Consider the following 14,073-nt stretch of genomic DNA (forward strand, 5'->3'; position numbering starts at 1 on the left):
ATATATTGAATATTGTATGTTAACATTAGTCATGCCAATGATGATCATTGGGTTCTCACTACAAATTCTTTAAAAGTTATGATTTTATTTTCTTATCAACAACATGTAATATTCAAAAGTTAACTTATTTTGATTAATGGTTTCATTGCAATATATTCTTAGCCCCAACCACTATATTTGGACCCATTTGGCTGGCATATTGGAAACATAATGTTTTAATTTAATTAGATTAATAAAGTCACTAGGTAAGTGTCATTCAATTTATTCTAGCTTTAATTTATAGAGAGGAAGGATATATATAAGATTGAAATATACTATAAGATTTGAAGAAAAGAAGAAAACTAGTTGGGAATTGATATAACAATACTCGAATTTTTTTTTCGTGTTTGTCAATTATCCAATGTTCTACGCTGAAGAAAGTTACCTAATATTAAGTTGATAAATATGATTAGAGAGACCCAACAATATCGATAAAATGATGCTACTATATTTAGCGCCACTAAGACAACGCCGCGTGGAGAAGTGACGAGCCAGGAGAACCAAAGGTGCCAAACACGTTGAAGAGATAATGAGAAACATGTTGTGAGAATATTCAAAAGATCTGTGTATATTTAAGTTCACTGAATGTTTCTTATGTCTTTTTTCACTTCCTTCTCGTTATTTATTAATTGGAGTATTTTCAAAGATTATATCAGTGTTATATATTATGAATGTGAAATTAATTGATCTTTATACCCTCCTGTATCAATGATGACAACGACGTCGACAACAAAATCGATACCAAAATCAGTATGAGAAGCTTGGAATCTCCCAACTTTGATCCTCCCATGTCTTTACTTAGCTTTTCAATATAATTCATGAATAATAAAAAGATCAATCTCATTGCATAAATCTTATCAGCAAAAAGTTATTTGTGAATGTTAGCCCATCTAAGGCCTTCAATAATGTGTCACATTTGTGTACCTGAAATCATTACCAACAACATTGAAAAAAGTGACTGCATTAATCTGAGGCGAGGTGACACAACAACATCTAATTTATAATTACTGGAATACATTTACCGCATACAACATCTAGACAAAAAGATCACCATCATAATCATTCTAGATACACACACATATACACACACATATACACTTGCAGATTAATTTTTTATCTTCAAACTAACATAAAAATTAACAAACATGGTGCGTATTTGAATATCAAACTATAGATTATGCTTTTATAAACTTTTGCAGCTAATAAACCAAACTTCCATTTGAGGCCAAAACTCTGGTATCAACTCTTGCATCCATGGATCTCAGTATTTCCTGACCCATTCTCTTGCAACCTACCAATATCTGTTCCAAAAAACCAACTTGGTTATTAAAATCAATAACCTAAAACGTAATTTTTTTTTTTTACTTTAGTTGTATTAATTGCTGACTTACAGTTCCATGAGTGTGAATATCACGTGTTCTGAATCCACGATCAAGAACATCGAAAACAGCATCTTCTATCCTCTTTGCAGCATCTTCTTCTTTCAATCCGTATCTTAAAAGCATGACAGCTGATAGAACACTTGCCAATGGATTCACCGTGTCCTGCAAAAATTACCTCATATTCAAAAAAACTCATCAATTTCGACGTAAGCGACAAAAATGGTATGTCTGGTGATGCAACAACCTTCCCATAGTGTTTAGGTGCAGAGCCATGTACAGGTTCAAAGATTCCAAGACCCTGTATCCATAATTATATGAGAAAAATCAAAAACTCTCTTCTCAAACACATGCACACACACAAAAGGGACTTAGGTATTGTTTTGAATCGTGGTACTCACTGAATCACCAAAAGAAGCATATGGAAGCAATCCTACACTTCCGGGGATCACAGCCGCAAGATCAGAGAGAATATCACCAAACATAATCCCAGTCAAGATGACATCAAACTGAAACATCACAGAGTTTTGTGAGAACTCATTCACTAGAGTCAAAGAGACATCAAGGACTGGCTTTATAAGAAGACGATTACCTCTTTTGGATGACGAATAAGATCCATTGCAGCGGTGTCAATGAGTAGATGGGTCACTTCAACCTCAGGATACTCTGAGGACATTTTCATTACTCTTTCCCTCCACAGTATCGACCCCTATATATTTTCAAGAACAAACATTGAATCCTTGATCTTAACACACAAATCTCAATTCAAGATTACAATTGAAACTCAACCTCCAAGACGGAAGCCTTGTCAACAGAGCAAAGTTTACCACGGCGTTGTTTAGCAATCTCAAATGCCACACGAGCAATGCGATCAACCTAAGCAGAATCAGAAACAATCAAATACTTTGTTTTCCCCCACAAGAAACTCAGAAAATCTCATAAACACAAAAAAAAAAAAAACATGATCGATACCTCAGTTGAAGAGTAGGACTCGGTGCAAAACCCAACTTCATCACCTTGATCATTCTTGGTAAAACCACGAGGATGTGCGTTGTAAATACCGCCAGTAAGCTCCCGGATGATCATTAGATCGACCCCTTGTACTGTTTCTTGTCTCAGACATGTGGAACCAATCAACTGAAACATATCAAAAGGAGTGTGTCAAAATACACGACACGAATGAACAAATATCAAAACGCAATATTTGTAGTTTTGTACTAAGATATAACCTGAGGGAACACTCTAACAGGTCTTTAAGTTGGAAAACACGTCAAGACCCGCACGAAGCTGCGATAACCCAGTTATATAGGTTTCAAATGTTTCGGATGATCATCCCATTTCGGCCTTTGAAAAAACAAAACTTTCATATAAAAAAAAAAATATAACAATAAAAATTGCAACTTTAACTACAGAAAAAAAAATGTGTAAACATTAATGTATACCATCCAGCAGCTCCGAGAAGAATAGCATCTGATTGCTTTGCCCTTCTTAACGTTTCTTCTGGTAATGGAACTTCCACGTCAGAAGGGCAAAGCATAAATTTATATCACCAATCTAAATATTAATATCACCAATCTAAATATTTGATCTGAAATTCATTAATAAAAAAAAATGTATTTTTGATTTTTAGTACTAAGGATTTGATCATAATGTTCATCAAAATGTGATTAAACAAACAATGATTAAAGTATGATATTGCTGCATAAAAACCGTTGCTATTAAATAACCAACCATATGTAATTGTAAAAACGGAAGAAGCTGGTTCAAGATTTCTATTCCCGCCGCTTGTAAAGATGGAATTTTTTTGAGAAAACAAAAAAAATAGAATATTTGATTCCGTTGTTTATTCTTTTTAATTAGAGGATTCCAAAAAGAAAACTAAAATTAAAACAAGAGTATATTAGTTTTTTATAAAACAACTCTATAATATGTATGCATAAATTTTAAAAATCTATATTCATGGAACAGAATAGTAAAATGCACCTGAAGTGAGGGAAAAGAGTCCAGAATCTCTCAAATTGGTGAGTGAGTCAGAGTCAATACTCTGAAATGTGGTTTATGAGAGAAGAAAAGCAAAGAGACTTTTATTATGTGATTTTCTTGCACCACTTTTCAAGCTGCCGAGGAACTATTGTGAGTTATATGAGTTGTGAGAAAGAAAGCTCTATTTATTACTTTTTTATTTTTCCTCAAAATTTAATACTTCTAGTCTTTATTTTTAGGGATTTTTATGGTTCATTTTCTGAAATGATTTTGTTTCCTTCTTGTTTTCGTCATACAAGATGACTTGATTATTTCGCAAATTATATATATTAACCGCATTATTATTGTTTTTTCCTGATAACTACTTTGTTCATGAAAAAAAAAATGTTATATATATATATATATACCAAATCATTCTATATAGACTATAGAGTGTCGATTGTGATAGCCTAGATATTACTCATTTTGGGTTGATTTGTGATAGACTTTTTTCAAGCCAAAGTATAAACTCCTTGTTAATTCATCATATACATAACCAGATGAAAAAAAAAAAATCACGTGGATGCTGTACGTTAAATTATAAAAACCATTAAAAACCAAAAACCATTTAAAAAAAAAACTACAAACATTCATGGCCAAAATAAGATAAAAGATCACGTGGATGCTGTACGTTAAATTATAAACTTAGATGATTGGATCAGACAGTTGGTACTACTTGGTAGTATCAGCATGTGCCAAGCAACATCTTCATGTATAACTGAATTCTGAATAGAGAGACATAATATGAACCTCATTCTGAATCCACGTGTTTGACAATAACTTTGAGTACGACTCATTTTAAAGTTAAATTGGTTTGATTCTATAATTGATGTATGATTATTTCGTTAATATCCTTTTAAAAATAAGTACTTTTATCTTCTGTATATATAATATGACATCGATGGTTTTGAATGGACAACACGAAACAACCGCATTTAACATTTAATTCAACTTTTACGGCAGATAGTATATGATATAGCGGTTATGCTAATTTTATTGTTATGTCATTTTCCGATTTCAACTCCATGTCTCCATCGTAATACATCATGTTACAAAATATTTTTACATCTATTTTATTCAATAACGAAAAGTAAGTTGTGTGCTTGACCACTAGAATTGAGTTTACATTATCGGTTCGTTCGTGAGGCTAAAAATACGGACTCATTACGAATTGTCCCGCATGATATTACAAAAAAGGAAAGAAATCGGCCCAAATTGAATATTGGAACAAGTGAGTACTGTACCAAAACATTCGAGTGTCGGGCCTATCGAATCGGAATCGAGTAATCAGGTAAAAAATAAAAATAAATGTTTTATGACTAAAAAATTGGCTGCTAGTTGGAGGAGTTATTCATTAATAAATTTAAGGAAGATTTATTCAGATGTAATATTACCCGAACCATACAATTTTTATATTTTGAGTATATTTTCTATATCCAGTATGTTCTCGTTGTACATTATAGAAAAAAACATAATTACAAGAAATGTTATTGCCATCTCAAAAAAATCGCATCGCTACGTCAGAAATCATTGATATGTATTAAATAATTTTCTATATCCAGTGTGCTTTCGTTGCATATTATAGAAAAAAACGTAATTAAAAAGAATGTCATTGCCACGTCAGAAAAATCGCGTGGCCACGTCAAAAATTGCTGACATGTATTAAATAACTTAGCCGTAAAGCGTTATAACAGTAATAACGACTAAGTTATGGTTTGTTGCGGGCCTTGCGGCCAATTTAAGAAAAATGGATAAGTTATAAGCAGACGGTTGACTTACGAGCATAATTTTCTATAAATCTAATTGTTGGTTTTTTTATCGATAACTTTCATTGTTGAATTTGAGTAGCTAAGACAAGTCTTACATAGGTAATATGATCACACATCTTTTTATTACGAGCTGAGAATTACAAATTAATACACACACAAACAAACAGGTAAAGGTCTTATGATAATCCTCTGTTTTGGGAGAAGAGGAACAAAGGCTTTCTTTTCTGTTGGAACTAATTAGCCGTAGCATCGGATAGGGTCCTTGCAGCTCTTTGCAGGGGATTGCGCGTTACCATGCATCCCACCTTTGGCGAGGTATTGCTGATGGTATTCTTCAGCCTTGTACAACTTCTTTGCTGGTAAGATCTCAGTCACAATCTTATTCTCAAGTTTTGTCTGCTGTTTCTCTAGAGACTCACGTGCTATTTTCTCTTGCTCGGGTGTGTAGTAATATATACCTGATCGGTATTGTGCTCCCACAAGTTCTCCCTGCAACCAGTTTTCAAAGATCGGTTAGGAATTGAACTTTTTCATAAGAATGATATGGCCACTATATCACATTCACTATGAAAGCTAAAACTGAAGACACAATCAAATCGAAGTTCAGGACAAGAATACAAACTCTCTAAACTAAACCAATCCGGATTATGCAAATATTTGACAAGAAGATTCCACCAAAAAAGTCAAACAAAAGTTAATATTCTTGAAACATGAAACTATATACTGGAGAAGACATTGAATCAATCGGAGCAAGAATCAAAAACATGAACATGACCAAAAAGTTTGACTTAATTTCCAAAATCATTAAACCAGAAAGAAAAAAAAAGGTACCTGACGATTCAAGGTGGTTGGATCATGTCTAGACCAGAACAAATCAAGAAGCGTCTCATACGTGCACTCCTTAGGATCATACTGAACCCTAACAACCTCTACATGGTTCGTAGCGTTCGTACAGACAATCTCGTACGTAGGATTTTCTGAGATCCCCTGAGTATAACCAACCTCAGTCACGTTCACTCCATGGATCCTCTGTAAAGCAAGCTCAAAACTCCAGAAACAACCTGCGGCGAACTCAGCAAACTCGTTTCCCGGCGCCGGAACATCGTTGTCGGGCTCCTCAGCTATCGGAGAAGGAACAATCACAGGTATCTCTGTTAAATGATGCTTCATAACAAATTCTTTGAGAGCAACTTCTTCAGGTGTATCAACAACTTGAGGCTCCTGAGCTTTTAGAGAAGATTCCATAGCTAACTCAGATGTGTTTTTTTTGGTGATGAGTTTTTTTAATTGTTAAAAGTGTATTGTTGTTTGATGATGAAGCCTCTTGACGATCGATTTATATAGAAATAAGCAAAGTCATGGTCAGAGATTAACAGCTACGTCAACACTTAATAAGATTTTTTAAATTTAGTAGTGTTTTGACACACAAGCAAAATACATTGGAATGTAAAATTTAATATGGTCAATTGTTAATATATCACGCGTCATTGTTTACTTGTACTTAAAAATGTCTATTAAACAAATAAAGTCCAACAACCATGATTATAAATTTTGATTTATGCATTGATCCAAACTTGTAAAACATGTTATTTTTTGTCGCAACTTGGAAAATATGTTATTGTATAGCAAATTGTGATTTGTGAACCGTTGACATTGAGTTTTCGCTCGCTATTAATATTCTAGACCTTTCTTCTATGTTTTTTTTTTTTCATCTTTCTCTTTTCTTATCGTCTGTTATAGTTACATGGATGACTTAAGTAGCATTATGCTAGTAATAGTATGCAACTAGGTTGGTGAGCACATTTGTATTATGCAATAAAATTTAGAAAGACATTGGTAATGGACTAGCACTAAAATGAGAGAGGTGGCCCTGCTACACTTTTTTATTCGTTGGCTTCAATTACCATGTCGATGACTTTTTGGGAGAATAATTGAGTTTAGGAGATTAGATCTAGGGTCCTTAATTAACGGATCACGATGATTGTGTGGTTTTATGTCCATTGAGTGTAACATCGGTATTACAAACATTGCAAATGAACTTCCAAAGAAGTAGTTCCATTGCGTGTAATCAACTTCGTCGGTTTTATACAATCTTGACACAAGTTCCTAAATGCTAAATCCTCTGTTTTAGGAGCGAAGCAGAGCACAAAAAGAGCATAAATAGGAGCTTTGCTCATCATAATAATACTGCAACACAAGGTTAAAACCATTAGACCTGTTCCTACGCTGAATTGACCCGCTTACGCCTATCATTAATCTTAGTCCGGATGAAAAGACTAAAGTAAAGGCAATCAAGTTGTTTGTATATCACTTTGGTTTAAATGTTTCCCACCGGCTTAAGGATTTGGTTTCACTACTTTGCCTAGAACTCAAACGAGACAACTTGACTATATAATAAGCTAACAAAACAAGCAGTAATTTTGCACATGAGTATCGTTCTCTGTCCATAGAGGTAAGACAATGCTAAGCCAGACTCACATCCAACAAGAAAGATAGTGCTTATCATAAACAGTACAAGAAAGAAACGCTTTGCAATCCATATATATACGACGAATGCTTATATATAAAAACTCTCAGGTGAGAATCCTCTGTTTTGAGAGCAGAGGAACAAAGACTTCTTGATTAGCCGAAGCAGCGGATAGGGTCCTTGCAGCTCTTTGCAGGGGATTGCGCGTTGCCAGACCCCCCGCCTTTGACGAGGTACTGTTGATGGTATTCTTCAGCTTTGTAGAATTTCTTAGCCGGTAAGATCTCAGTCACAATCTTGTCCTCCAATTTAGTCTGCTGTTTCTCTAGAGAGTCACGTGCTTGCTTCTCTTGCTCAGGTGTGTAGAAGTATATACCTGATCGGTATTGTGCTCCCAGAAGATTTCCCTGCAACATTCAAAACATCAGTAAAGAAATTGAAGAGTTGTCTTAAAGACATGGCTGCAAATTACCATAGAACAAAAAAAAGTAAAGAAAAATGATGGCTAATATCACATTCACTATCAAGCATTACCATATATATACATGTCTTTACACCAAGCAAAACAATCAAGAATGAGACATGCAAGTGACAAGAAAGAGCTGAACAACTTAAGACATGCAAGTTTTGGCTGGAGAAGCAAAATCGATACCTGACGATTCAAGGTGGTGGGATCATGCCTAGACCAGAACAAATCAAGAAGCGTCTCATAAGTGCATTCCTTGGGATCATACTGAACTCTAACAACCTCTGCATGGTTCGTGGTGTTCGTACAGACATCCTTGTAACAAGGGTTGTGTGAGATCCCCTGAGTGTAACCAACCTCAGTCATATTCACGCCAGGGACCCTCTGGAAAGCAAGCTCAACTCCCCAGAAACAACCTGCGGCGAACTCAGCAAACTCGTTTCCCGGCGCCGGAACATCGTTGTCGGGCTCCTCAGCTATCGGAGAAGGAACAATCGCAGGTTCAGCAACTAACTGAGGCTCCTGAGGTTTGAGAGAAGGAGCAACTTCAGGTGTATCTACAACATCTACTAGTTGAGTCTCCTGAACTTTCAGAGAAGAATCCATGTTAGTTAGTGTTGTGATCTTGTAATTGTTAAGCCTTGAAGGGATACTATAATAATGTGCATGAAGTATGCAACTAGATTGGTGGACACGTTTTGTTCATGCAATAGAAAAAGGAATGGCTCTCTTGCACTCTTTTTAATCTTTGTATGCGTTGGCTTCATTTGCCATATGCGTTGGCTTCATTTGCATGTGGATGGATTTTGGAAAGAAAAAAAAAAGATTAGACAATTATAATGAGTTTTCGATTGTACAATCTTTTTATGTTTGATTTATGTTCATAGAGTGTAACATCATTATTATTGTAACACTGGAAATAAAATTCCATAAGTAGTAGTTACATAAATCTTGACACACAACGGTCCCTAAACGCTAAATCCTCTGTTTTGGGAGCGAAGCAGAGGGAAACACTTTTTTACCCGTAGCAGCGGATTGGGTCGTTGCAGCCTTTGGCACAAGATTGCCCGAGGCCGAACCGGCCACCTTTTGACAGGTACTGCTGCTGTTGATCTTCAGCTCTGTAGAATTTTTTAGCTGGTAAGATCTCAGTCATGATCTTCCTCTCCATTTGTTGCTGGTGACGTTCCAGTGACTCGCGGGCTAGTTTCTCCTGCTCAGGAGTGTAGAAGTATATCCCAGATCTGTATTGGGTTCCCACGTCATTTCCCTGATCACAGTAAAGTAAGAAATTGCAAGTATTCAATGGTATTGTAGAAGTAAACTAACTAGAAATCAGAAATTGAAGTATTCAATGGATCAAATGTTTCTCACAGGCCAAGGATTTGGTTTCGCATATAGAATTCAAGATATACTTAGCCTAGAGTCCGAACAAGATAACTTGCCTATAACCTAGTGAAATGACTCTTAACAAAAGTAGCAGTAATTAGCAAATGAGTATCGTTCTCTGTCCACAGAGGCAAGGCAAATGGTAAGTCAAGCTCACATTGAACAAGAATGCTAAAGCTGATCATACACAGGACAAGAAAAAAAAAACATCTCAGAAATCCATATCTCCACCTCAGTGAAAAAAGTAGGGCAACAGAGCTACTACAGAAGCTGAATTATAGCTACAACAGAAGCTCGATTAAATTACCTACTTAAGCCTCATAACTCTACAAAACAAACTTCCATATCATGTCTTTCCTCATAATCTATAAGGATGGACCAAAGTTCCAAAATTGAAAGTTTCTCAGAGTTAAGACTAAAGATGAAACCTGAAAGCCATCAGATTTTGGGATAAAATCCCTAAAGCACATACAACAAGTTCTCTATAATACTAAAGACGAAACCTTTATCAAATCCCCAAAACTAAAGATTCAAACTTTTTAACTCTTCAACCTACAAAATTTGGTAACACCGTACCTGACGATTCAAAGTGGTGGGATCATGCCTAGACCAGAACAAATCAAGCAGAGACTCATAACTGCAATCATTAGGATCATACTGAACCCTAACAACCTCGGTATGTCTCGTGGTTCCTTTACAGACATCTTCGTATGAAGGATTGTGTATGATCCCTTGTGTATACCCAACCTCAGTCTGAGTCACCCCTGGAACTCTCTGAAACGCCAGCTCAACACCCCAGAAACAACCAGCACCAAATTGGGCAAACTTATTCGCCGGTGACGGAGCGTCATCGTCTTTCCCCTGAGCTATCGGAGAAGGATCCATATTGCTTTGCCCACTTGATCCCAAACCCATCCTGTTGAGTATATTGTTCATTGAGAGATTTCTAATGACAGAGATGAAGACACGAGGGGGCTTATGGAGAGAGAGAGAGAGAGATGCAGCGTTTGCGTTTTTAGTTGCGTTTACGATAAGAAACGGCAAAATCAGATAACCGAATTGAATCAAACCGAACCAGAAATTACGGTTTTAATTTGGTCATAAACTCTTAAACCAAAAATATATAAACCGAACCGAATATTCGCACTCGTACGCATTAAAATTAAGGGAAAGTATATATTATACATGATTACAAAACTCTCTTTTGTAACTTGCAAGTTTGTTAGTCACAATAAGACCATATGAATGGAAAAGCTAAAACCATCAAATATACAAAAATGCCCATACTACTACCGCTCGAACCACTGCCGTTAAAACGGGTGGCCGAGCTAGCGACTCCGGTCGCAGGGTTATTTTGCTTAGAAGAAGGTTGAAGAATCCCGGCAGCCGAGGCTTGGGGAGATCCAACGGGGGATTGAGATGGGGCATTGCCTTCGACGTTGACTCGTAACCTCATACCAGAGAAGCAATGGAGCCTATTACCGCATACAAAGAACCGGTCTCCCGGTTTGGAAAGTGAAACGGTCGTGTTCCCGTTTGTGAACGTACGGATCGCGTCTGTTGAGTTGCAGTTTTGGTAGTTGTTTTTATCAACTTCATATACACTGTGCGTCGATGAGTATTGGAACACTTGCAAAAACATTATATACGCATAATCATATTTAGAAAATATTATAAAGTTTAATGAGGGATGTCTAGCGATTTTTAGAACAAGGATGTTAATTTAACTGTGTATATGATAGATACTTACTTAGAACATCACCAGAAGAGAATCGCTTGCCTGAAGTCCAAGACTCAAGATCGGAGCTTATGTCCCAACCGGAACTGTCTCCCACAAAGTATGTCGTTGCGTTGCATCTTCTTATTACTACTATCCCAGATATGATGCAAAGATTTAAAAGAAATAGCATCGTCGATGACTTCTCCATAGTGCAAGCTGTTTGTATTTTTTTTTTAAATTGCGTTTAATTATCTTGTATTGCTATCGTTTTCTATTATGTGATATTGTAAATATATATGTGTATATATAGAGCATAGGTTAAGGTTGCTCATTGGTGGATAACCTAACTTCACAACCACCACAACATATATGATCTGCTTTGTTCCCTGGCCTTTAATTTGTTTGTGTTTTTTTTTTTCTTAACAATTTTTTCGTGTTTCACAATTCATAAGATTCCTGTGCTGTTAGGAATAGTCCTCAGCCCTCAAAATTGTTAGATCTTCATGAAGACATTGAAGAAGTATTGGGAAGATTGTAGCGACCTGTAAATAATGCATGTATCTATATATATGATCTAGCTACTGGTTTGGTACTTTGATCTGAAGATAGAAGAAGTTTTTCCTTGGTTTGAGATTTAAATCTCATCAGCACATTCAAAATGTTGTTTTGTTAATATACAAACAAAACCCAACATACTACACTTCCATTGTTTCTAAAAAACCAACACAAATTAATTTAAATTAAGTTATAAATACACCATTTTCTCATTAAAAATATTTTGTTAAATATAAACCAATAATAAATCATACTAAATTCAAATAATTTCAATTAATACTTCTTGGAGTTTACAAATTGGTAAACATTAATTAATTAAAGAGTGTGTAGAATTTGCATGATGAGGCTAAAATAACTACAACTTTATTCATGTCTATAAATTAGTTATTATGTACTTTTCGTTTTCCAAAAATATTCGCATAGGCTTGGAATTGGCATTGAGGGAGTTGAACCATATATAACTTCTCGACTAATCCTGAGGGTTTCTCTTTACCAAATCTACCTAAAATGCTTCCAGAGAATTTCCCTTGTAACTCCTTTTCTATTTGTTGGAACATGCATAGTATAAAAATTTAAAATATTACTGTTGGGTGATGAAAAAAAAAATTGCTATTGGGTTATTGTCTTTTGGGATACAAAGTTAAAAACATAGTCTATTTCTTAAAACACATACAAGAAAACAAAATTGTTTTGTCCTAAAATATAACCAATTTTTTTTTTTTTTTTTTGCAAGTTTCATTCACCTTTTATGTATTTATAGAAATGAACTATTATACCAACTACTAAAAGGGCTAATATATCACTAGAAGCACTTTTAAATAGTACTTACTTTGATAACCAGCTAGCTAGATGTATTTCTATGGAAAATCAATGTAATAATATCTAACAAGTGCTAGTTATGTTACTAATGTTTTTAAAAAAAATTATACACTTTTCATGATCCATGAAACTTCTTTTTTTGTTGTTAAAGATGATTCATGGAACTTCATATTGATGTTAGTATATTAGCATGGTCCTTTGAATGTCGTCAGTGACATCAGACGGTTTTCATTGTCTCAAAACTTTGTACAATCATAAATGTCCGGTGCATGAAGGAACCGGCGCAATAATACATTTTACCTAGACCTCACGCAAGACCATATAACTATTCCTTTTTTACATAATTTATACATTTCATACGACATATATATCAAATTTATCTATATATCCACATGTGTGTCCAACATATTTATGAAGGCTTGAAATCCGGACAAGAGGATGCTTTTTTGCGGAAAGTTTTCCTTTGTTTTTTTCTAGATGGTGCTATGAATGAGATCGAAGTCTCTACTAAAATATTAATAAATCCATGTTAGTGTTTGTACTAAATATCCCAACATCGAATTAATGGCCTGCGTCATATCTGAATTTAGTCACTCTTATATATTTCGTACAACATATGAATGTTCATTATGACTCGTTATTGGTATACATATACATTTTGACAGTTACACATGCTCTAGAGCTTCCAAGAAGAAGAAGAAGAATAATAAATTAGTATTCGACCGTCATGTATTTATTACAACTCCGAATTGTCAAAAGACGGCTACAAAACCTTACTTATAGAGGAACTACTCGCACTTTCCCATTTAGTTCTCCCTTATTGTTAACCGATTTCTCAACATTAAGTTCAAATCTCAACAATGGAGAAAGGTGAGGATTCAAGTACATTCAAAATGGGGAATTCTGCACAAGAGAGAAGTTTACCGTATGTACCTGATTGTTATGTCGTCCCGCCTTCTTGCCAACCATGCGATTCAGATTCCGAAATCGTACCCACGATCGATGTTTCTCGGCTGAAAGGTGGCGATGATGAACGTCGAGAGGTTATTCGAGAGCTAAGTTTGGCATGTCAGCATCTTGGTTTTTTCCAAGTAAGTTAGTTCACATAATAAATGGGAAGTTATGAATATATGAATCATCTTTCATGAAAATTCGGTGGTAAGGAAAACTTCTATTTTCGAAATCCCATTGTGGATGTGGGATTGAATCCGGAATATTACACAGTAACAGTACAATTTTAAACTATTTTACTACATGTTATATGCTCCACTAGATAACTGTTATCTGCTTACAGTGTGACAACCACGGATTCAATATAGTCAACATAGATTGTGTCACTATTTATATCCTATATATAGGTTTCAAACGATATCGTTTATTTCACGAATTCACGTTATATAAACTTTCTTAGTCGTTGAAATCAAAATATCTGCTCTGTAACGCGCTTA

At 35.2% G+C, this 14,073-nt stretch overlaps 4 protein-coding genes and 1 pseudogene across 4 annotated transcripts; all 5 read right to left on the reverse strand.

Annotated features, from left to right (window-relative positions):
• On the reverse strand, positions 1,029 to 3,527 carry LOC104772152 (annotated as a pseudogene).
• LOC104768954 (peptide methionine sulfoxide reductase A2-like) lies at positions 5,301 to 6,534 on the reverse strand. Its single transcript, XM_010493062.2, has 2 exons — positions 6,041 to 6,534; positions 5,301 to 5,698 (listed from the first exon to the last, which is right to left on the reverse strand). The coding sequence occupies exons 1-2, from the start codon at positions 6,452 to 6,454 to the stop codon at positions 5,447 to 5,449; spliced, it is 666 nt and encodes a 221-aa protein (XP_010491364.1). The 5' UTR covers positions 6,455 to 6,534; the 3' UTR covers positions 5,301 to 5,446.
• LOC104768955 (peptide methionine sulfoxide reductase A2-like) lies at positions 7,585 to 8,814 on the reverse strand. The gene is made up of 2 exons (XM_010493063.2): positions 8,329 to 8,814; positions 7,585 to 8,083 (listed from the first exon to the last, which is right to left on the reverse strand). Exons 1-2 carry the CDS (start codon positions 8,746 to 8,748, stop codon positions 7,832 to 7,834), a joined length of 672 nt encoding a protein of 223 aa, XP_010491365.1. The 5' UTR covers positions 8,749 to 8,814; the 3' UTR covers positions 7,585 to 7,831.
• Positions 8,969 to 10,524, reverse strand: LOC104768956 (peptide methionine sulfoxide reductase A3-like). Its single transcript, XM_010493064.2, has 2 exons — positions 10,108 to 10,524; positions 8,969 to 9,412 (listed from the first exon to the last, which is right to left on the reverse strand). The coding sequence occupies exons 1-2, from the start codon at positions 10,465 to 10,467 to the stop codon at positions 9,161 to 9,163; spliced, it is 612 nt and encodes a 203-aa protein (XP_010491366.1). The 5' UTR covers positions 10,468 to 10,524; the 3' UTR covers positions 8,969 to 9,160.
• Positions 10,656 to 11,529, reverse strand: LOC104768957 (stellacyanin-like). The gene is made up of 2 exons (XM_010493065.2): positions 11,282 to 11,529; positions 10,656 to 11,160 (listed from the first exon to the last, which is right to left on the reverse strand). Exons 1-2 carry the CDS (start codon positions 11,457 to 11,459, stop codon positions 10,754 to 10,756), a joined length of 585 nt encoding a protein of 194 aa, XP_010491367.1. The 5' UTR covers positions 11,460 to 11,529; the 3' UTR covers positions 10,656 to 10,753.

This window comes from Camelina sativa, chromosome 20 (genome assembly GCF_000633955.1).
Source record: "Camelina sativa cultivar DH55 chromosome 20, Cs, whole genome shotgun sequence".
Taxonomy (NCBI): Eukaryota; Viridiplantae; Streptophyta; class Magnoliopsida; order Brassicales; family Brassicaceae; genus Camelina; species Camelina sativa.

What these genes read in the sequence shown, in the direction of transcription:
- LOC104768954 (XM_010493062.2), bottom strand. Translation starts at nt 6,454, where the DNA reads ATGGAATCTTCTCTAAAAGCTCAGGAGCCTCAAGTTGTTGATACACCT. An exon ending in CAACCACCTTGAATCGTCAG is followed by an intron (nt 5,699 to 6,040) that starts GTACCTTTTTTT and finishes AACTGGTTGCAG; the next exon opens with GGAGAACTTGTGGGAGCACA.
- LOC104768955 (XM_010493063.2), bottom strand. Translation starts at nt 8,748, where the DNA reads ATGGATTCTTCTCTGAAAGTTCAGGAGACTCAACTAGTAGATGTTGTA. An exon ending in CCACCACCTTGAATCGTCAG is followed by an intron (nt 8,084 to 8,328) that starts GTATCGATTTTG and finishes TGAATGTTGCAG; the next exon opens with GGAAATCTTCTGGGAGCACA.
- LOC104768957 (XM_010493065.2), bottom strand. Translation starts at nt 11,459, where the DNA reads ATGGAGAAGTCATCGACGATGCTATTTCTTTTAAATCTTTGCATCATA. An exon ending in CTCTTCTGGTGATGTTCTAA is followed by an intron (nt 11,161 to 11,281) that starts GTAAGTATCTAT and finishes TGTTTTTGCAAG; the next exon opens with TGTTCCAATACTCATCGACG.
- LOC104768956 (XM_010493064.2), bottom strand. Translation starts at nt 10,467, where the DNA reads ATGAACAATATACTCAACAGGATGGGTTTGGGATCAAGTGGGCAAAGC. An exon ending in CCACCACTTTGAATCGTCAG is followed by an intron (nt 9,413 to 10,107) that starts GTACGGTGTTAC and finishes TACTGTGATCAG; the next exon opens with GGAAATGACGTGGGAACCCA.